General features: G+C 42.7%; 4 protein-coding genes across 6 annotated transcripts; 3 read left to right on the top strand and 1 right to left on the bottom strand.

The window, feature by feature from the left end:
* Positions 1–26: 26 nt before the first annotated feature.
* ndufb9 (NADH:ubiquinone oxidoreductase subunit B9) lies at positions 27–2941 on the bottom strand. 2 transcript variants are annotated; one of them, XM_027023887.3, is made up of 4 exons: positions 2789–2941; positions 1325–1517; positions 1012–1125; positions 27–512 (listed from the first exon to the last, which is right to left on the bottom strand). In XM_027023887.3, exons 1-4 carry the CDS (start codon positions 2872–2874, stop codon positions 381–383), a joined length of 525 nt encoding a protein of 174 aa, XP_026879688.2. In that variant the 5' UTR covers positions 2875–2941; the 3' UTR covers positions 27–380. The 2 variants fall into 2 exon arrangements, with proteins under 2 accessions (XP_026879688.2, XP_081568957.1); XM_081712831.1 differs by lacking the exon at positions 2789–2941 and adding an exon at positions 2378–2735.
* Positions 2942–3162: 221 nt separating this feature from the next.
* tatdn1 (TatD DNase domain containing 1) lies at positions 3163–7304 on the top strand. The gene is made up of 12 exons (XM_027023899.3): positions 3163–3233; positions 3494–3559; positions 3660–3709; positions 3790–3853; positions 4467–4610; positions 4800–4842; positions 4973–5058; positions 5201–5241; positions 5355–5431; positions 6058–6128; positions 6380–6506; positions 7017–7304. Exons 1-12 carry the CDS (start codon positions 3212–3214, stop codon positions 7117–7119), a joined length of 894 nt encoding a protein of 297 aa, XP_026879700.2. The 5' UTR covers positions 3163–3211; the 3' UTR covers positions 7120–7304.
* A 437-nt stretch (positions 7305–7741) lies between these two features.
* Positions 7742–11865, top strand: rnf139 (ring finger protein 139). Its single transcript, XM_027023907.3, has 2 exons — positions 7742–8026; positions 8686–11865. The coding sequence occupies exons 1-2, from the start codon at positions 7864–7866 to the stop codon at positions 10539–10541; spliced, it is 2019 nt and encodes a 672-aa protein (XP_026879708.2). The 5' UTR covers positions 7742–7863; the 3' UTR covers positions 10542–11865.
* A 137-nt stretch (positions 11866–12002) lies between these two features.
* On the top strand, positions 12003–20758 carry tmem65 (transmembrane protein 65). 2 transcript variants are annotated; one of them, XM_035535326.2, is made up of 9 exons: positions 12003–12787; positions 13076–13365; positions 14312–14371; positions 15438–15482; positions 16405–16472; positions 16792–16846; positions 17447–17489; positions 17604–17709; positions 17783–20758. In XM_035535326.2, exons 2-9 carry the CDS (start codon positions 13113–13115, stop codon positions 17903–17905), a joined length of 753 nt encoding a protein of 250 aa, XP_035391219.1. In that variant the 5' UTR covers positions 12003–12787; positions 13076–13112; the 3' UTR covers positions 17906–20758. The 2 variants fall into 2 exon arrangements, with proteins under 2 accessions (XP_035391219.1, XP_035391222.1); XM_035535329.2 differs by lacking the exon at positions 14312–14371 and having other exon boundaries at positions 12508–12787.
* The last annotated feature ends 6 nt before the right edge of the window (positions 20759–20764 follow it).

The raw sequence follows: 20764 nt of genomic DNA, 5'->3' as shown, positions 1-20764 counted from the left end.
TGAAAGAAAAAAAAATAAAATCAATGTCTGATTTACACAGCAAGTTTATTAGATGTATTTAAGTCTCATTGTAAAGGTATTGGTTCACACTGCAACTCCCCATGACCTCATCACACATGGACTGTAAGTCAATTTTCAAAGTTCCCAGTCTACTTAGTACAAAATGATTCAGTGTTGAGCTGTTTCCCCATTACTCTACTTGCGTACTACAAGTGCACTTCATGGAGTGCACTTGTGGACAGCAGAGGTATGTGCACTCAAATCACACACATAAGGAGATACAGAAAGAGCCCAGTGAGAAGATGGAGATGGACAATAATGCAGTGTAGGTCTGCATGGTTCGCAGCATGCTCATCCCTAACCATGTGTATAGGGCCAGCCTACATGGGCTGCTCTCTGGGGCGAGTCACAAACTGCCACCACAGTGGGGGAAGGTCACCCTCCCTCCTGGCTGGAGGCAGAGCCTCCGATTTGGGCCCATCTCCTGGGGTTTCCTCCTGCAACTGCTGGACCTGCAGATTAGATTTCAGATGAAGGTTGGTACTATTAATCGAGGACTGAATTTAAGAGTTTTGAAATAAAGTATGATTTTGAAAAATTGTCAGCCTCACATTAGGCTAAATTTTATGAAAAGATGTTCAGTCTTAATTTAAGTTCAACACCAAGGTATAAACAGGCAATAAGGCACACATTAACTGACATACTAAGAAAGTGTCTGTGTGTGAACACTTCACAACACAATTAGCTTGTCTACTCCTTTCTGATCCGTTATCTTCCTTTGTTTTAAACAGCCTAACCAGCTCCGTTCTACCACAACTCATTAAAATGAGACAGATGAGGTAGGTGTTAGTCAAGCACACACCAAAAGAACTGAAGTAATCCCAAAGTCTCCTACATTTTCAGTCAAGTAACTAGCGGGTTATACCACCAGAAACAGCTGTGTGTGGAGTTTGTAGAAGTCCTCATTCTAGACCAGGGCGGTGTGACACCCCTCAGGGAGCTGATACGCACCTCCCTGTCCCAGCTCTGGGCTCGCAACTTCTTCCACTGCTCCCTCTTCGCAAAGTAGTCAGGGTACACTGCCTTCTCAGAGGGGTGCCAGTGATCCAGGCACCATTCAGGAACCTAACAAAGCAAAGGGCTCCAGGTCAGTCACCTGTACCGTGCACCCCCTTTTCTTCAGAGGGAAAAGGCCTGTTATACAGTAAATCAAATGATCATGTCACTGCTCAACTACAATGCCAAAATATAATAAAACAAACCCCACAGCAAACCACAGTGATTACAGGAGTCATGGAGTAGCCTATTGCCATATTGTTATTACCTTATAGCAATCATATCTCTCATAAGAGGTTCCACCAGGTGAGTCAGGGAACAGGTAGGGCTGGGGGTGCTGGTTGGCCCAGAACTCCTCTTCTCCAGCTTTCAGTAGCTTGGTGGCTTTTATCATGTCTCTCTCATCCTTATGCTCATCAAACCGTGACCTCAGCATGCACGCGTAGAAACGATACTTATCCCTAAAACGGCAACAGTGACAGCCACACTTGCTGTTTAACCAAACTGCTGGAGGTACTGGAAAAAACAAGGCGACCCCAATGCACATTTTTCCCCCTCCGAGTTTCAGTTCTTTATTTAAACGTTCTTATGCATGCTTTAGGGAGCAGAAGTGCGAGAATATTAGCTGGAAACAAAAGAAGGTACTGTCATATTAAACCATAACATGTAGGCAAAACGTAAATTAGAACCAAGAGTCTAATTTAACATTTATCAGCCAAGTATGCTAAAAAAATAAAAGATATTTGTCTTTGGTTAAACGGGTTAATATAATGAATAGTAAAAATAGTAACGAAAAACGTGTCCTGAAAATAACCACAGAATTCAGTTTACATCGGCCTGGAACAGTCTCAAAGTGGGCGCAAAGTGTTTTGTTAGTTCTGCTGTTAAGGAACAAATTGCAACCAAGGGCAGTTTTAAACTTAGGCTGACCAGGTAATCGCAGGTCCCATGGCAGTTGCGGAGTCATATCCTGCAACGAGCGCATTTAACATGCCTCTTTTTAGTGCCTATGTTTAGTTAGCTAGCTAGATAATTTTCCCTTAGCATGAGCTCGTCACCTTAATAAAATTGACCCTCCATCCTACCTACGCTTTAAATTAACCTTACCTAAACATTTGTGACACCTTTTCTCACGTTACACACTGAGCTGTGTAAGATAGCTAAACTAATTAGTTGATTAGTTGTCTATTCCACCTTTTCACAAGAGACAGTTATATCACATATTAGCATACGCCAACATTAGCTAGCAAGCCATGTTAGCTGGTTATTAGAGCAACCAGCTAGAATAATGTTATAGTTATGCATTATATAACGAAAATACCTCAATTCAAATGTTCTCTCAGCTACTGTGGTCATCTGGCGAGCTTCCATGGCTAATTTATACAATGTCAACTAGACAGCTAGCTAGATTTCACGAACGTCAAATGCGCAAATCTCAAATACGACTTCGCCAATTTCAACAGTTAGCCATATAACAGCTGCTTTAGATAAGTTAGCTGCAAGGGTTTGCTGCACACGTCTATTGCAACTTACTGCTGATATTTTAGCTGTACATTATAACGACATTAAGGAATAGAAATAGCTAGCTAAAGCTACCTAGCCCAGTAAAACCCTCCAGCTAGGTGGCGGTGTCGCGAACAGAATGACCCGAACGTCCCAACGGTACAGCAGAAACCGTGTTCAAACCAAAACGAAGCCAGCCTACCGACCTTGACAAACCACTCAACAGTACCTGAAAATGCACCATGATTCGAGGTGCCTCAAAGATTTTTTGTACAGTCGTAAGACCTTTTGTTGATGAGTTAAATATGCAGCCATTTTCCCCCGTCACCTTAGCTGCGCTCGCAGTGGGTTGTGGGATTTAGGCTGTTTGTAGTTTAGTAACAACAATAACAGTAAGAAACAGGCAGCAAAAAGTAATTCTAGACCCTCGAATATTACAGCTCAAAAATTAATGCTGTATTGAAGTGTTTTCACTGTCCACTATAATTTGTGAAAGGATACTTTTTAAAATTATTTAAACTGTGCACAAAACGTCTCTGTGATTATCGTTTGGGCATCAATATCAGTTATTACGGTAGCTATCTTTACTTGCATTATGGGAGTGGTAAAACTCGCATTTAGATTTTGTCATGCTGTGGTTTCTAAATTTACCATGGCTAACTTCAGATTCATAGGTAAGGGTCGAAGATATCGCAAACATTTGGTGTTTTCATTTTTAACTTGACAACAAGGCAGACCTATGTGTCGTGCGAAGCAGCTACGTTCATTCATTCATTCAGAGAAAACATTACGTTTGCCACGCATGTGTGGAAATAAGGAGTTAGCTCAGCCTTCTCCATTTAAGAAAGGCTTTAGCTGATTTTGAATTTAACACACAACAGTTCTTGTATTCTTAATACAAGTTACGTGTTATTTTCTATCTCTCTATGTCCAGATATAGGTATTAATCTTACAGACCCCATGTTTAGGGGAATATACAGAGGAAACCAAAAGCATGAAGGTATGAGCACGCCTTGTACTGTGTCATCTGGTTGTACTCTATACTCGCAAGTCTCGGTGGCATTCAGTTTCATAATTGTAAAATGTCTTCCGTTTCTTAGATGATTTTCATCAGATAATTGAAAGAGGTCTTAATACTGGGGTTCAAAAGGTGCAGTTCCCTCTCAGCATTTCTGCCGGTGTCATGTGTGCCTGAGGCTTACCGAATAAAACCCTGCATGTTCTTTTCAGTTTATAATCACTGGTGGAAACCTGGAGGACAGCAAAGAAGCCCTCAAACTTGCTCAGAGCAGAGGTGAGAATCGCATCCTGCAGACTGCTCACAGTGGGTGAATAAGCCTCACCCTGCAGGCTGAGTGTTTGCACCAGGAGAATTAGTCTAGGTAATTAATCAACTGATACTCCCAAACTGCTGAAAGAGTCAGTGTGTATCTAAACTGCTATAACACTTCCAGTCGATTCCTCTCTCTCCCAAACATGTCTAAACTGAAAGAAGCAAATGTGCTTGTCTCGTATGTCCTGTGACTTAAGCATTGCTTTTTCCTCATGGCACTGTAGTATGCCACTGATGTAGAAACATCTTGGTTTGGTCACCCAGAAGGGTTGTCGCACAAAAATCACCATAAGATAGTAAAGGCGGTTTCACGTTGAATCTTCTTTGTTGTGATAAAAATGATCTTGGCGATGCTTTTTGAGAAACATGGCACTATAATAGCAGGAAGAAACATGGCAATTTAATTACAATTGTTTTTTTGTTTTTTTTTAAGTTGTTCATTTAAACAATATACCTATATGTTGATGGAAAAACAAGTTCTTATGAAAATGATGGATAGAATGACATGAATCTTAATTTATTAGTATAATTCAACTTTGTGTACCAAAATGTGTGTGCTGTGCTGTCTCTCTAGATGAGTTCTTCAGTACTGTGGGCTGTCACCCAACATGCTGTGCTGAGTTTGATCAGCAGGGGGCAGAGCAGTACTTCTCCGCACTCAGAGAGCTGGCCATCAACAACAGAGGAAAGGTGGTAGCTATCGGGGAATGTGGCCTGGGTAACCCGAACGTTTTATTACCATAATATTAGTTCTGTAAATGTTGGCATGTAGCTGTGAATGTATGGTAAATTACAACTTTAGCGTTTATAAATTGTTCAGTAGTATGTGCAGTGATTTAAATTATGACTCAGAAATGAAAAAGCATTTACCCTGTTTCTCTTTTGACTATGTCTTTATGTATTGCAGATTTTGACAGATTAGAATTCTGTCCAAAAGAGACCCAGCTGAAGTTAGTAACACCACATCACTCAGTGATTACATTTTGTCTCAGCAAATTGAGCAGTTCAATGCATCAGTGCAAACATTGTGAAACTGGTGTATAGTGAGTGAAGTCCCCCTTTCTGCTTCACCACTCACAGGTACTTTGAGAAGCAGTTTGATTTGGCAGAAGAGACCAAACTTCCTATGTTCTTACACTGCCGAAACTCTCACAGAGAATTCCTGGGTAGGTCTCGGCCTCTGATGATACACAAAGATTATTATAACATAATAAAATCAATATCTCATTGAAACCTCTCTCTTATAGGGTAGTCTGTGATCTCTCTCTCTCTCTCTCTCTCTCTCTCTCTCTCTCTCCTTATCCACAGATATTATGAAAAGAAACAGAGAAAGGTGTCTTACAGGGGTGGTAGGTGTCACATCCAGAATCACCACTTTTATTTCATTCTGTCCTGCTAGAGATTTACTGTCTTGTGCTGCAGATGTTTTCAGTGTTGTAACCACAGCTGTGCTGTTTTGTAGGTTCACTCCTTTGATGGGACAAAAGAAGACGCTGCCGCTATCCTAGACCTGGATCTTTATATTGGCATCAACGGATGGTGAGCGTCTGATTTTTGTTTCGCCTCTCAAAGTATATCTATGAATGCAGGGATGTAATAACAGAAGAACTGTGCAGGAATATGAGATTGTAATTGTAGAAGGAAGAACTCTCTCTCTACACATGGCTAACATATGTTGATTGTAATGACGCATGTGTGTTTTAAGCCCATTATGGTGCTGTGCTGACATATCAACACATGGCCAAAAGGGCTTTACATTTAAAAAGACTCCACTTAAACGTCTGTGTAATGAACTGACAATTGTATAGATAATAGTATTTTCAGCATACTTGCCACACATTGGGTGTTTAGAGAGAAAATAATTTTTCCAGGAGGGTGTTTTTTTTTTTTTTTGGTTTTTTTTTTTTAAGTTTCTCTGAAATTTTACTTGGCGGTTATAGCTCTTGCTGGGAAACAGATTACAGTAACTTTGGTTTCAAGAACCCTGCAGTTTTGCTTCTGAGAGGGGACTGACCAGTACCCTCTAAATGTCCCTTCATTGATTTAAGTAGCGTGCCTCTTCCCTACCCTTACATTTTTAAATAACCATAGACAAAATGAAGAGCAATGGCATGACTCAGGGAAGTGACTGATATCGCTAATGTCTTATTCCTGCTCGATTCCAGCTCCCTGAAGACCGAGGCAAATCTAGAGGCCATGAAATCTATACCCACTGAGAGACTGATGATTGAGACAGGTGTGCTGAAATGTGTAGAAACCCCTGACATTCCTACATGTTCCTGTGTAAATTTTCACACTTTTGTGCATTTTTTTTTTAACAAGAACAGTAGTCAGCGAGTTACATTCATCAGTCAACGTTTCCATTTAAGTTAACCTTACAGCATCTGCAAGCAGCAATCCTCACATATAGCTCCACTCTCACATCATTCGCCCTGTAGACACTGAATATCCTGCATCTTCCTACATGTTTCTCTCTGTGTCTTCCAGATGCCCCATGGTGTGGAATCAAAAACACTCATGCAGGATCAAAGTTCATTAAAACTACATTTCCCACCAAGAAGAAGTGGGAGGTGGGGCACTGTGTGAAGGACAGGAATGAGTCCTGTCATATCATGTAGGTGACAAAGCAAAACAACATAATGCATAACTATCATGCTGTTGGTGGACTGTCAGACTCACCAGTTTCTCTAAATGCAGAACGTTTCTTTGGGGGACAAAAGCTTCGTCTTATGTTTGAAAAATATATTTTTAGTACATATGCCTCTTTACTGATGTAAGTGAAAACTTGTGGACATGTGATAATCTGTCCTGCAAATTTAGCTGGTGTGTTTTAAGTCTGAAAACCCTTATCAGGTTTTGACAAACTAAACTTGCAAGCAGTGCACCAGATCAAATTGTGCTTTTTATTTTTACCATGTGTAATCTTTTTTTCTTCCCTTTATCCCATTACAATGACTAACCGCTGCGAGATAAGTGTTCCCAGTCTGCATTAGCAGGATCATTACATGATTAATTTAGCACACTAAACTGTGTAGTGCTCCAGGTCTTAGGGACAGTATGTGAGAACCATTACTGATGCACCAGTGTGGCAAGTCTGATTTCGAATGTCTCATGCCTTTCTCAGACAAGTACTGGAGGTGATGGCAGCAGTGAGGAATGAGGACCCAGGAGAGATGGCCAGCACAGTCTATAATAACACGATGAAGGTGTTCTTTTCCGGAAGCTGAAACCACAGGCTCTACGGTTTTGTAAAATGTTCGCCTTGAGGGATAACACAGCCGATCTTTTAATGCCAAGTCTCTCTCACCTTTGCTTGCTGCATGGAAACCATGCCCTGTGCGGTTGAAACAGACTCGAAATGAACCCAGACCTGAAATGGATTTTAAATAAACCCATGTGCTTTAAAACTTGACATGGTTCTTGTTTGTTTGTTTGTTTGTTTGTTTAGAGAAATGCAACAACAGTTTCCACATGACACAAAGCACCTGTTTAATTGTGGTCTCATGAGCTGCGTTGGTGGTCAGAAGGTATTGTCAAAACAGCGCTAGCAAAACTGCTGGCGACCATCCTTGATACTTTTTTTTTTTAATCCATTACGGCTTTTAAGAAGCAAACAATAAAAAACATCAATTACTAGAGAGTGTCTGAATGAATGTAATTTCAAAGATTTAAAAAAAAAAAAAAAAAAAAAAACAATGCAAAAGGATTTTTGCAGCAAGCTGCTTAACTTTACTGAGTTTGATCGCTTATCTAAGTAAACGGAATGACATCAGGGCCAAACCCTTTGAAGTTTGCAGCGTCATGCGGAGTTTAAAAACTCAATTCACTTCCGCGTTCTTCGCATAGCAACAGGAGGTAAGCGAAGATGGCGGACAGCGAGGATCCCATCTAACGTGCGTGAAGTCGCAACGAGGAATTCAGTAGCGCAGGGGATTTTTTAAAATCCAGATACGGATCGGGCAAGACCTGCCATGGCATCTACTAACGTCCGGATCAGTCAGCAGGCTTTGGCTGTGCTGGACGTGGCTCTCCGGGTCCCTTGCATCTTTATAATCGACGCCATTTTTAACTCTTACTATGATCCCGGAGCTTGCTGGGCTGGGGCAGTCGGCAGGGTTTTAGTGCGAGCGCTTGGTAAGATTAACGACCTTCCCAACTCGCTGCGACAGACAGCATGTGTAACTTAGCTTGTGCGGTCGCTTTGCTCCGCATGTCATCCAAAGGGGTTGGCGTTAGCGGGCGAGCTGGCGAGCTCAGTTAGCTTGATGAGTCGCTAGATGGCTAGCATAGCTATCACTACCTTGTCACTTGTCAGAAGAATTGCTTTGGCCTCCTTACACAAGATAGCTAGCTAGGTTAGCTAGATATGCGTATGGCAGAGCCGTTTGGGAGCAGATAGGCCTCTGAAGTGTTTTAAGTGCATGTCTGTCTTATGCCATTCCCAAACCCCGCGGTCTTATTGATTCCTTAACTTGTCAAAACGAAACCAAACAAGCAAGCAGACGAGGCCACGGTAGTTCGGCTCCTGTTGTTTTGGTGATGAAATGAACAAGGTGCAGCTACAACGACCGAACAAGAAACTTTAATCTTTTTGACACGTTATTTTTCGCTTAATGCTACCAGTATATGTGATTTGTTTAAAAAATTATTAATGCTTTCTACTGTCTATCTTAGTGTGCAGATAAAATGTTGGATAAATCTTCCAAATTTCTGTTCCACTTTAGAGTAATGTATCTCTGAAAGTGGATATGTGAAGCAGAACTGACAAGTGTTTACCTCACTTTGTGTTTCAGGTATTGTAGTCTGTAGTGTAGTGCTGGTGCTGTCCCAGAAGTCCCTGTTCAAGTTCTACACCCTGTTCTTCGCCGTGCTGCTGGCGTCCGTAGCAGTGCTGATAAACTACTACGCTACGTCCCACATAGACTTCTCTAGCTCCTACTACAGGGTGGCGTTGGGCTTCCAGTTGCTGCCCCACAACGGCCCCAGCCTGTGGCTGGGTCTGGCTGTGCTACAGCTGCTGTTCGGCACGGGCTACGTGGCGCTGCTGAGCGTCCGTCCGCCTGGCGCCGCCCTGCTGGTGCTGGACGTCCTGCTGCCCCTATCGGGGCTAGTCCTGGAGCTGCCGGCTGACGCCAGGCACCTGGTTGCTGTGGCATCGGGGTTGGCTCTGGCCTCGCACACGGCCGCGTGTTTGCTCGTTCGGCTCAGGTGGTTCTACTACTCCTGCCGCTACGTGTACCTGCTGGTGCGGCACATGTACCGCATCTACGGGCTGCAGTTGCTCCTGGAGGACACGTGGAAGAGGATCCGCTTCCCTGATGTGCTGCGCGTCTTCTGGCTGACGCGAGTGACTGCGCAGGCCGTCGTGCTTGCGTACGTGGTGCACGCAGCACGAGCGGAGGGTGAAGGAGAGCAGCCCTACCTGACGTGGGATGTATTCTGGGACTTGTGCAGTAGTCTGATCATCAGCGGTTGTGATTCCACGCTGACCGTGCTGGGCATGAGCGCGGTCATCTCCTCCGTAGCCCACTACCTGGGGCTCAGCATACTGGCCTTCATCGGCTCCACCGAGGAAGAGGACAAGCGTCTGGGATTCGTGGCGCCCGTTCTCTTCTTCATCCTGGCCCTGCAGACAGGCCTTAGCGGCCTGGACCCCGAGGAGCGGCTGGTGCGGCTCAGCCGGAACATGTGCCTCCTGCTCACCGCCATCCTGCACTTCATCCACGGCATGACGGACCCTGTGCTCATGTCGCTGAGCGCATCGCACGTGCCGTCGCCGCGGCGACACGCGCCCGCCCTGCTTGTGTCGCTGGTGCTGCTGGCGCTGCCTGTGCTGCTCAGCTGCATCCTGTGGCGTCACTACGCGCTCAACACGTGGCTCTTTGCCGTCACCGCCTTCTGTGTGGAGCTCTGCCTCAAGGTGCTTGTCTCGCTCACCGTCTACGCCCTCTTTATGATCGATGGTCGGTGTAGCGCGCTGTGGGAGAAGCTGGACGACTACGTCTACTACGTGCGCTCGGCAGGCAACGTCGTGGAGTTCATCTTCGGTGTGGTCATGTTTGGCAACGGCGCCTACACCATGATGTTTGAGTCGGGCAGCAAGATTCGCGCGTGCATGATGTGCCTCCACGCCTACTTCAACATCTATTTGCAGGCCAAGAATGGCTGGAAGACCTTCATCAACCGCCGCACCGCCGTCAAGAAGATCAACTCACTGCCCGAGGCGAAGGGGGCGGAGCTCCGGGGCATCGAGGACGTCTGCGCCATCTGCTACCAGGAGTTTGCCTCATCAGCGCGCATCACACCCTGCCACCATTACTTCCACGCCCTCTGCCTGCGGAAGTGGCTCTACATTCAGGACACCTGCCCGATGTGCCATCAAAAAGTGTACATCGAGGACGGCCGCGATCAGGCTTCCTTCTCCAACAACAACGGGTACGCTCCGGCCGGCGAGGAGCGGGCAGAGTTTGCAGGAGGGGGTGAGGCAGAGGCTTGGCCAGCAGCAGGAGCAGGGGCGGAGCCTGATAACGAGCTGTTGGAGGACAACGACAGTATCGAGTATGATGAGGACGAGTGGGGCACGCAGAGCAGTGCGACTCCCGTAGAGGAGGACTACATTAACGATGACACAGACTCAAACACGGACTGAACGGATATCTTAAGTTGAATGGGGAAAAAAAGTATCTTAATTTTCAAGATCAGGGAAGTTGTTGTTTTTTTTTTTTTTTTTTTTTTTTTTCTCCGTGCTCCTTTAGGTCTTTTTGTTTTGTTTCTATATCTGTGTCTCTCAAAGGGCTGCTTGGAATTAAAGCATACTGAGGCATGAACAAGTGCTTAAGCACAGGGTCAAAAGGCCGAAACACAATGGCACGTTGCTCAGGAGTGTGTGTAAAATGCCACTTGACTTGGAGAAATCTTCACTTGCTGGCCTGCCCAGCTTCAAAAGGAGAGGCTGAAGCTGACATGCTACTGCTACTGAGGCTAAAGGGGACATGCTACAGATATACCTCCTTATGGCTACTACTGGTCTCTTGTGCGACCTTGCTTCAATTTGTGTACATTGTTGTACATGTAATAAAAAGAATGGCATGCTTTCCCTTAGTAAAGAGAAAGCTGCATCCATCTGAATGTTCTCAGAGGTGACGAGACACAGCTAAGCAAAACCCTGCCCCATGTCTCACCCATGTCTCACCTCAGACCGTAATTGTGTTAATCTCCGTATTTCAGCTCATCCGACAGTTCACTTGCAGCTTGAACGTTGTTTTCTCACCCTGGTAAACATTCTACAGCACAAATAACACATTTCTTACATAGGGCTTGCAAATAAGGTTTCGGAGCGGTAAACCACTAAGTGATTGTTGCTGGTGAGAGTTTAGTGATCATAAATATAAATGCTAGAGTGAGAGCTGATCTAGGGTCAGTTATTTATTGCCCAATTGGATTTAAAAATTAAATGACTGGTTAGTATTGAAAACGCACCCCAAAAGCAATAGCTAGTTTCAGTTTGGAGTCTTTTCATATAATAATATAATATGGGCTCATCATACTTTCTGCAGAAACATCTGGATGTGGTATAATCTCACTGTGGATGGTTCTGATGGAGCTCAACATTTTCATGATATTCCAAAAAAAAAAAAAAAAGAACCTTATGTACTAGTGTGTCTCTGATTCAGTCGCCTGAAAAATTACGTCAATATGGCCACCAAATGCCCCCCCCCCAATTTCCTGAGATCCTTTATACATCCTGATCTGTGTCTCGTATTGAATCAGTGTACTGAATAATGACTGATCTGGGACCGGCGGAAATTGGAGTGATTTATTTTGCTCAGTTGTCACCGTACTCGGTTTCTTTATGAAATTAACGAAGGGTTTTCGTGATTGGACATGATTTGCTTGTTGCAGTTCTGGTGGAGTTGTTGATTATTGCCGTTTGCTAAGAGGATTTAATAAAAAAAATCCTTTATTCCATTGCATTATATGTTTTAAAACAAGATACTTTTCAGACGACTGTTTCTCTTTGACAGTCTGGAAATCGGCACAACGAGGGTACTGTTATGTTTTGATCAGATTGCTCTAGACGGAATATATGCCACCAAATAACCCGATTTAACAACCAGGAAACTGGATTCTAAAAACCGTTCACAGACAGTGGGTCAGCTAGCCGCGGGGTCGTTGACTGGTCTTTTGAGTTCTGTATTAAGCACAATTTAGATTATTACACATTTGTTAACAGTTTCAAACAAGAATGTATTGTATATATTTCTAAGACTGCACCACATGATTTCATTTTGGTTTATCGTAAGAATAATAAGTAAATCGCTGCTCACAGAAATATAAAATAACTATAAATGTACTGTAGTATATTGCCGTTTAAAGTATTTTTTAAACCACAAGGTGGGACTATTACACTGGCACCATCTGAGAGGTGGCGTTAAACCGTTTTTACACATCTAATGCATTGAATCCTAAGTAAAATAGCTAGCTATTTACTTGATACGAACATAATTTAGTTCATTTAAGCGAGAAGTGTTTTGTTATCAATAGCAATAAACAGTAATGCAAGCAATACTGCAGTACTGTAAATGTTTTCGTAGTTCCTTTTCCGGAAGTGCAATACATATTCCAGGATGCATTGCGAAACAGCTATGACGAAAAGCAATTTCACGTGTCAGAGAAAGTCTTATAGAACTAAAATGAACTGTTATTGTTAAGCAACTTATTTCCATGTGGTTATTAGAAATCAAACAACGTTTGTTAAACTGCTTATGATACGCAGAAATAATTAACCTGGATTGAGTCCTCGGATCTGAGGAACCTTGGGGTTGCTAGTAGGGACTACGTACTAGCAACTTGCTAAATACTAGCCTGACTCGGCTGTGATGTGAACCCTTGAAGGTAGGAGCACAAACACAGTTTTGTTTTGTTAGTTCACGACTTTACTATGTTTAAGATTTAAGTATACCCCTTAGAGGAAATAATTCCTTTAAGCGCAATCGTTAGTTCAAAGTCAAAGAGCACAACAGATTTGGGACAGTAACGACGAATTAAGTCTCGGTACAGCGAGAATTTCTATCATGTAGGTTACCGCAGTATTTTCAATAAGGTAAAAGTTCATGAGGAAAGAAGCATGTCTTACACCTACTTAGCTACGCTGTGTCTAACAACTAATAGTTTCAATTTCAGATTTTGCTCCAGACGGATTCCCCGTTTTACTCTCATAATGCTGAGGTTTTCTTGTCAAAGAGCACTCGGTCCCTGCGCGCTCGGAGGAGCGCGTGGAAGCATGAGCTTCAGACGGCCTGCGCTGTCACGCGCTCAGAAATGCTTCCTCGGGACGCACAAGCATAAAGAGAAGCTGGAGCCGCTGAATACACCTCGAGGAGCAAAAGACTTTATCTATAGTTTGCACCCCACAGAGCGGAGCTGCTTACTTAAAGAGTTACAGAGCTTCGAGTCCGAAGCCATCGCCCAAGGTAAGGAAGCAGGCACCACCCATCCCTACAATAAAGGACTAAACGGGCGCTGGAAATGTTCCAAACTCCGAAGAGATCTGTACGGAGTTACGTTCACATGGGCCTACGCTATGTAACGCATCTGAGGCTTTCTTATTCTGTGGTAACAATGGTTGTATAGAGGAAGCAATACAGTCCAGTTCTGTCCCCCAGACGGGAGTTTTCACAGAACCGCTAGAACCGGCCAGGGCGGTGACGACCAACGTCTACGCGCTTACAAATGAACCGCAGAGCGTCTCCTGAGATTCCCAGCCCAAACACGAACGTCTGCGGATGGCGTCCCAAAAATTCCGTGTCGTCCGGGGGCTTTTTTTTCTTCTTCTGGAGAACATTTGGAGCCATGGAGATGTTTTCACCCGAGAGCGTTTTAGGGTTTGACAAGATGCAGTGCAAGTAGTTCTTTCATGTGACCAGCGATTGGTCGTGCTTTTCACAGATGATGCACACATTGCCTCCTTTGTCCGCATGTCTTATAATTTATTAAGTGTTCTCCTAATGCCAAACCAGTCAGCAACAGGACAGGGAGAGGTCTTTACTCTAGAGCTTGTCATATATCACTGCAGTCTGAGAACCAGTAACCTGTTCTGCTGTACATCTGTACTGCTCTGTCCTATTCTGTGTCGTCCCTGGCCTGTTATGCCCTGAGCATTGAAAGAACCCACTGCTGACCTCCATTACCTTGTCTCTGGGGACCCACCAATGCTCTGCAGTTTCATATGTTCTTACAGGTGTGTTAGAAAAAGAGACACAAAACGTGCACAGAACATTGGGTTGCCCCTTACGTTTCCCTAACTTCACTTTTTACCTTTGCTCCTGCATCTACATCTTGGTTTGCCTTTCATTTTTCCTGTTTTTCCTCTGATCCTCACCCCATCTCTTTTCCACCCCCACCCCCCACCCCCGTCAGACCACGCCCCCTTTAGCAGAAGGGTCAGCAGGCACAGCATGCAGGCTGAGGTGACTGTGGGTATGTAGCTCTGCTTCAGGCAGCTGTTCCAGTGCAAAGCCGTAAACAGCCTCTGCTCACTTTATTCCCTTCTTTTTTCACTTATTTATTTATTTGAAGACATATCTGCAATTAGAAACTGAATTTTTAACAAAGAAGCTGTGACACCCCTTTAGTGTAGATGTTCTCCAAGCTGAAGTGAATAAAGGCTGAATGTCTGTGAATTGGAATGGAGCCTAAATTGATGTGTGGGGGCATTGGAACCACTTGTAGGGTCCAATGCTTTTTGTGTAAGTGCTGAAACTAGGGCAACTCTGCATGTTGCCACAGTTACAAGTGTTTTGATAATTAGATGGTCATGTGGCAAACACACTTTTATGCACTTGACCACCAGTGGTCAAAAACTTGTCTGTGATTCTCGCTTTGAAGATTAATGCTGGTTAATTTTATGCTGATTAACATTATTAATTATAATAATTATTACAATTATTATAATAATTATTACAATTGACATTTTGCAATTCCAGTTGCACTTAATCAGAAATTCAACAGTCATATTAAGTGATTGTTGTGGCTTGCTCAAGACCTTTTAGCCAATGCTTTGTGGGGAGAAAAATTCAGTAAACACATGACATGAGTGCACTTTACAGACTTTGAAAGCGTAACAAGAACATAAGAAATGTCAAGAACATAAAAGACCAAAGAAAGGTTAGATTGGACAATAACTGGATGTGTCTGAGAGAAATGGTGTAGATGTAAACAAATGTTCCTCTCTAGTCTGATGTGATGTAAAAATTGGTACCTCCTTCTCCACAAGCACAAGCCCCTCATCTTTGTGTCTCTGATTTTCTAAATGTAATACAGCAAATGATAATAGTCTAATATTTTATTATATGAAAGCATAGCAGTCTGAACTCTTTGAAAACTTTGAAAAATAACAAAACGGCTTCCACACTGATGGAAACATGATATTGTACAGGTGCAGATCCAACCAGAGGGAATATTTGTAATAGTTATGTGTGTGTGCCTCACATGAATTACTTTCCAACCAGCAGATAGCTAATGCACTTTGTCTTCTTTCCTCCAGAGAAACTGGAGCCTTCGCCCCCGAATGCCAGCCAGCTGAGATATGGTGAGATGTCCTAATGAATTCTCTTGTCTCATCTTCATGTTCTTCTCTACTTGCGCAAACTCAGTGTGTTGTTGGCATAGCGTGAGAAAAGGAGCCTAGCTGTGTCTGTCGGCCACATGCCGATCTCCTCCTGGGAAGCCGTTCGCAGGCCGGCCAGCATCTGATGCCTTGACCAACTCCTCTCAGTGTGGAGGAGCAGCAGCTCCACTCTGAGCTCCCCCCGGATAGCCGAGTTCCTCACCTTATCAGAGAGCGAGACCTGCTCCACAGTGCAAAAAGCTTGTTTTGGCAGCTTGTATGAGCGATCTCGTTCTTTCAGTTATTACCCAGAGTTCATGACCAGGGTTGAGGGAGGGTACATAAATGAATTGGTCAACTGAGAGCTTCACTTCATAGCTCAGCTCAGCTTCACCACCACAGTCTGGTACAGTGACCACATTTCCGCAGCCGTCACACCACTGTGGTCGATCTCATAGCCCTCGAGAGCGAGAACGAGAACCTGAGATACTGACACTCCTCCACCTCGGGGGAGGTTCTCACCCCTTACCCTGAGGGAGCATGCCATCCTTTTCCAGGAGAAGGGCACTAAGTGTAGAACTAGTCTCATATAAATGATGATGGACGATAATATCCGTGTAGTCCTTTAGGCTGCAAGGGAAACTGCCCACAGCTTGAGCTTCTAATACATAATATGCAGAATAAATCAGTTACACACGAACCACAAAGGATTAACAGTATGGGTGAGTTATGATGACTTTCAGCCGACCAAAATATATTTTGTGGTACGTTTCTCCAGCATTTGGTCGTTTATTCGGTGACATAGTTTATGTGCGTTTAAAAACAGTGTGTTGTGGTGGAGGGTTTTGCAGTAGAACCTTGTTCTTCTGTTTGAACCTGAGTGCTTGTCTTGCTCTTGTTTCAGTGCTCCTTCACAATGCCATCCCCTTTATCGGCTTCGGTTTCCTTGACAACGCCATCATGATCGCTGCAGTAAGTGGTAGGAGGCTCTTGAGTGGTTCAGCGAGGCCAACTTTACATCTGCATATAAACATGCTACTTTGCAGGTCATTTCTTGGCTTGAGTAAAAGGTGCTGATGTGAGAATAGTGCTCTACTCCACTCCACTTTATTACACTTGTTAAGATACCAGGGGCATGCTGAACTTGGATCAGTGTTTAGTAGTGTCCCCTCTACACACCATGTGCTGGAAGTATTGTCTGATAATGTGCTGTGCTATGCTGCGGGTATATAAAAACGGTCATTTCTAATCGTGTGTGTGTGTGTGTGTTTGCACGCACTTCCATTCACAGGGAACCCAGATTGAGATGTCCATCGGTGTCACGTTTGGAATATCAACCATGGCAGGTGCTCACAGAAATTGACATCATACACAGATTTGGTAGCCACATTTCAGTGCCTGTATACTATAAAGAAAATCTACTACCCAGAAATCCAGGTAAAACGGAAGCAAAATATTAAACTACCGCCCACTATGAGTATGCGTTCTCCACTGAATATTAAATGAGTGTGGAACCAGGGTCAGTCGAGGTCAGCCTGCAGAACCTGCGAGCCAATAGAGAAGAATGTGGAAACTGGGCTGCAGGCATCATCGTGAAGCGTGCAGTGTGTAGTCACACCAGGGTGTGAAGAGTGCTGTGTTGAGTCACCCGAGTGTCTCAGGGAAAGAACATCATTTCCCAGAGTATTTTGCAGTTAACATTCTTCATCTATTTTGCTATCAGTGCTGATATTTAATACGTTTTGTGCATTTCACACAGTTGTAGCAAAACAGTAATTTGTGTAGAATCACTTTAACTGTAATTTAAAATTATGCTCATTCCTACTGTAATATTCTACAGAATAACACAGTCATTTCCTACATATGCACTTGAGGTTTGACACTGTGTGTGTTTTGGTGGGTGGGTGTGTGTTGGGGTGTGTCCGCACGTATGTGTTGGTTTATAGCTGCTGCCTTGGGGAACCTGGTGTCAGACCTGGCTGGACTTGGGTAAGTGTGCTCCCTGCTTCTTCAGCCCCTGCTCTGAGCAACTGTTCATGTGTGCATATGTGAGGAAGAGGTTCTCAGTGCCTCGTCTGTGCGTGCGTGTGTGTGTGTGTGTAGGCTTGCAGGTTACGTGGAGGCTCTAGCTGCCAGGTTGGGCATGCAGATTCCTGATCTTACGCCTAAACAAGCAGACATGTGGCAGACCAGACTCAGCTCACACTTGGTGAGAGGGTGTGTTTGTGTGTGTTTGTGTGTGTACTGAAGTGGTTTGTAACTCTTGCTGTGCTCCCTTGCAGGGGAAGGCCATCGGCGTCACTATCGGCTGTCTCCTTGGTATGTTTCCACTCCTCTTCCTCAGTGATGAGGATGAAGAAAAAACAAAGAACTCTCTGCTTTCTACTCCCTCAGACTCTAAATAGGTTTTTTTTCTGGGTTTTTTAAGATGTTCATTGATAATGTCAGATTAACACTATTCTCTCATGCATTTTATATTAATATGACTGAACTCAAGTCTCAACTGCAAAAAGCTGGGAGATTTACAGAGTTTTAATTACATACTTGTGTGTGTGTGTATATATTGTATGTATATATATATTGTATGTATGTTTATATATATATATATATATATATATATATATATATATATATGTATGTATGTGTGTGTGTGTATATTTTTATATATATATATATATATATATATATATATATATATATATATATATATATATATATATATATTTTTTATATATATATATATATATATATATATATATATATATATATATATATATATATATACACACACACACACACAAATAGAAGTTTAATTTCACAATAGCTGGTTTTTGACTCATCTCCAAACACTGAGTGGTGAAGTCTATATGTGAAGGGCTTTTCTTCATTCTGTTGATTAGAATTGGCCAAGGATTTCTAACATTTATTTTTAGCTTTCTAGTTTTTATTGAACTTTTTATGCAGGGAAGTTCTACAAGGAGATGTTTACAGAACAGCAAACATATAACACAAAACAAGAATAGGACTACTTAATTATTCAAGAAGCACCCTAGCAATATCACATCTGATATGTACTGAGCAGATGTGAGTATGTGTGGGATGAAGTGCCATAATTCTACTGCACTGTATTCATTAAATAGGATGTTGTCTGGCAGACTTGACTTGCCTGCATGTCTGAGTTGAACCCTCTTCAGTTTGTCTGTCTAGATGAGGCATAGTGTGTATCTGAAGGTGCGTGTTTAGGAGTCTGCATGGGTGGCGTAGTCTGCACGGGTGTAGTCTGTAGGTATTGTGTTGCCTGTATAGATGTAGTTTGTAGGTGTTGTGTGCGTGTAGTAGTCTGCATGGGTGTAGTCTGTAGGCATTGAGTTGCCTACATGGGGTGCAGTAGGGGTGGAGTAGTTGGGTCGATGATAATTATGGGATTTCATGTGAACTAAAAGGTAAACTGTGTGTGTGTGTAAGGTTTATAGGTATTGAGTTGCCTCTATGGGTGTAGTAGTTTGCAGGCGTAGAGTAGTCTGTGTGTAGTCAATAATTATGGGATTTCATGTGAACTCAAAGGTAAACGCGAGTGTTTACCAAAATAGTGCATGTTTCACCCCACTACATGGACGAGTCATACTGGAACACAGGCGTTCATGTGGTGAGAATGCAGTGCTATAAACACTAAAGCCTGGTTTTCTAGACTTGGGTGAGGCTTCGCAAAATTAGCCTGTTTAAACAAACTGCCATGGTCCAGCTCTCTGTCTGGATCTGTCCGAAACATTAGCGGCATTGTCTGGGGATGAACTCAGCGCCGAGTGGTGTTAAGTGGAAATGATGTGGCTATTTTTATGTACATCTGACTTCAGCAGACGTGTACTTGATGAAAGTATGCTGCTTTTCCTGGCACAGAGGGAACCCAATCTTCAACTAAATCCCACTGCCAGTCAGGAGTCCCCTGCAGAAAATCGGTATCTGCAAATGTCTAGGTTTTGTCTGTGTGCAGAAGATCAGCCCAAACACCTGAAATACTCAAACATCTCAGTTCTTAGGGAGATAATTTTTTTTGTTAACCTTTTCATTCATGTTGATTGTATTTGAAATATATGTATGATTTTCTTTGTCTGACTTATGTTTAACTGTTTGGAAGTAATCCAGTTTGTGAAGGAACTAATCTTGACTGCGGCACCAATATTGCTGGTTTATTGATCAGTTATTTATCTTTTATCAATCAGTTACTATTATATCCTAGCTCACATATTCATGTACATTGACAACCAAAAGGAGTTGTGTGTAAAACTTGATTAAACTAACTTTGCTTTTATTAGGTTAATAAGGTTTATGAATACCTAGTATGTTATTAACTGGGTGAAAATTAGTTTTTAAATTTAGAGTTTTCCTGAGACAGTCCTGGCAGAGAACCTCTACTGCTTTAAAACTGAAGGTCTTCTCTAATCTGGTATCTCTGGTCTCATAGATCATAGCTCCCAGCTTAAATGTCAGGATTGAAATCGGAGCTCTTGGCATGACGAAGATACAAAGTGATGTCATATGCAATGCATTTGTTTGTAAAAATGTTAATGGTGTGTGATAAGATGTAAGATACTGAAGGAAGCAAATGACCAGGTTTTAACATCATATTTGTAGATATATCACAGATACCCGTGATGGCACAAATCAACCTAACCAGGCGATGCCTGAATGCATGTAGGACATATAACTTACTGGACGATACACCTGCTTGGATAAAAGTCTCTCTGTTTTTATGTACTTGCATCATTTTACCTCATACATACAGGTTACTTACAGGTCATGCCTCTTGAGTTCTTTTCACATTATGCATTAAGCATTAACCTATTATCACATGTTTTAAAATTTAGCCACAAAAGTCTCTCAAGGTTACATGGATGTGTGGTATTAATTTATATGACATCCTGTAATTTATTTATATTCCACATTTTAGATGTTTTATGTTAATAACAGCTCGGGGTCTTTTATTATGAAATGTACTTCAGGGTTTTGAAGTTGCTTTTAAAGGAAGAAGAGGCAGCAGCTTCACAAAACTGAATAAAAGTTTGAATACCAATGTAATGAAGGTACATTGTGTATATCACCTTAACAACAGTCTCACAGGCAAACCAAACCTAGCTACATAACAGACCTAGCAACACTGATGCAGATTTGAAGCCTGGAAAGCTAAACTGTTTCAAAACTAAGTTGTACTATGCAAATTGAAATGAAATAAAAACACCATTAAAGAATATTTTATCTTAGCATAT

This window comes from Electrophorus electricus, chromosome 4 (assembly GCF_041902795.1).
Source record: "Electrophorus electricus isolate QZ-2024a chromosome 4, ASM4190279v1, whole genome shotgun sequence".
NCBI classification, from domain to species: Eukaryota; Metazoa; Chordata; class Actinopteri; order Gymnotiformes; family Gymnotidae; genus Electrophorus; species Electrophorus electricus.
The sequence above is the reverse complement of the archived record's forward strand: the minus strand, read 5'-3'. Positions and strand labels throughout refer to the sequence as shown.

What these genes read in the sequence shown, in the direction of transcription:
- tatdn1 (XM_027023899.3), top strand. Translation starts at nt 3,212, where the DNA reads ATGGCTAACTTCAGATTCATAG. An exon ending in GAGACTGATGATTGAGACAG is followed by an intron (nt 6,129 to 6,379) that starts GTGTGCTGAAAT and finishes TGTGTCTTCCAG; the next exon opens with ATGCCCCATGGTGTGGAATC. An exon ending in AATGAGTCCTGTCATATCAT is followed by an intron (nt 6,507 to 7,016) that starts GTAGGTGACAAA and finishes TGCCTTTCTCAG; the next exon opens with ACAAGTACTGGAGGTGATGG.
- ndufb9 (XM_027023887.3), bottom strand. Translation starts at nt 2,874, where the DNA reads ATGGCTGCATATTTAACTCATCAACAAAAGGTCTTACGACTGTACAAA. An exon ending in GAATCATGGTGCATTTTCAG is followed by an intron (nt 1,518 to 2,788) that starts GTACTGTTGAGT and finishes TTGCCGTTTTAG; the next exon opens with GGATAAGTATCGTTTCTACG. An exon ending in CCCAGAGCTGGGACAGGGAG is followed by an intron (nt 513 to 1,011) that starts GTGCGTATCAGC and finishes TCTAATCTGCAG; the next exon opens with GTCCAGCAGTTGCAGGAGGA.
- rnf139 (XM_027023907.3), top strand. Translation starts at nt 7,864, where the DNA reads ATGGCATCTACTAACGTCCGGATCAGTCAGCAGGCTTTGGCTGTGCTG. An exon ending in GGTTTTAGTGCGAGCGCTTG is followed by an intron (nt 8,027 to 8,685) that starts GTAAGATTAACG and finishes TTTGTGTTTCAG; the next exon opens with GTATTGTAGTCTGTAGTGTA.
- tmem65 (XM_035535326.2), top strand. Translation starts at nt 13,113, where the DNA reads ATGCTGAGGTTTTCTTGTCAAAGAGCACTCGGTCCCTGCGCGCTCGGA. An exon ending in TGGAATATCAACCATGGCAG is followed by an intron (nt 16,847 to 17,446) that starts GTGCTCACAGAA and finishes GTTGGTTTATAG; the next exon opens with CTGCTGCCTTGGGGAACCTG. An exon ending in CCAGACTCAGCTCACACTTG is followed by an intron (nt 17,710 to 17,782) that starts GTGAGAGGGTGT and finishes GCTCCCTTGCAG; the next exon opens with GGGAAGGCCATCGGCGTCAC.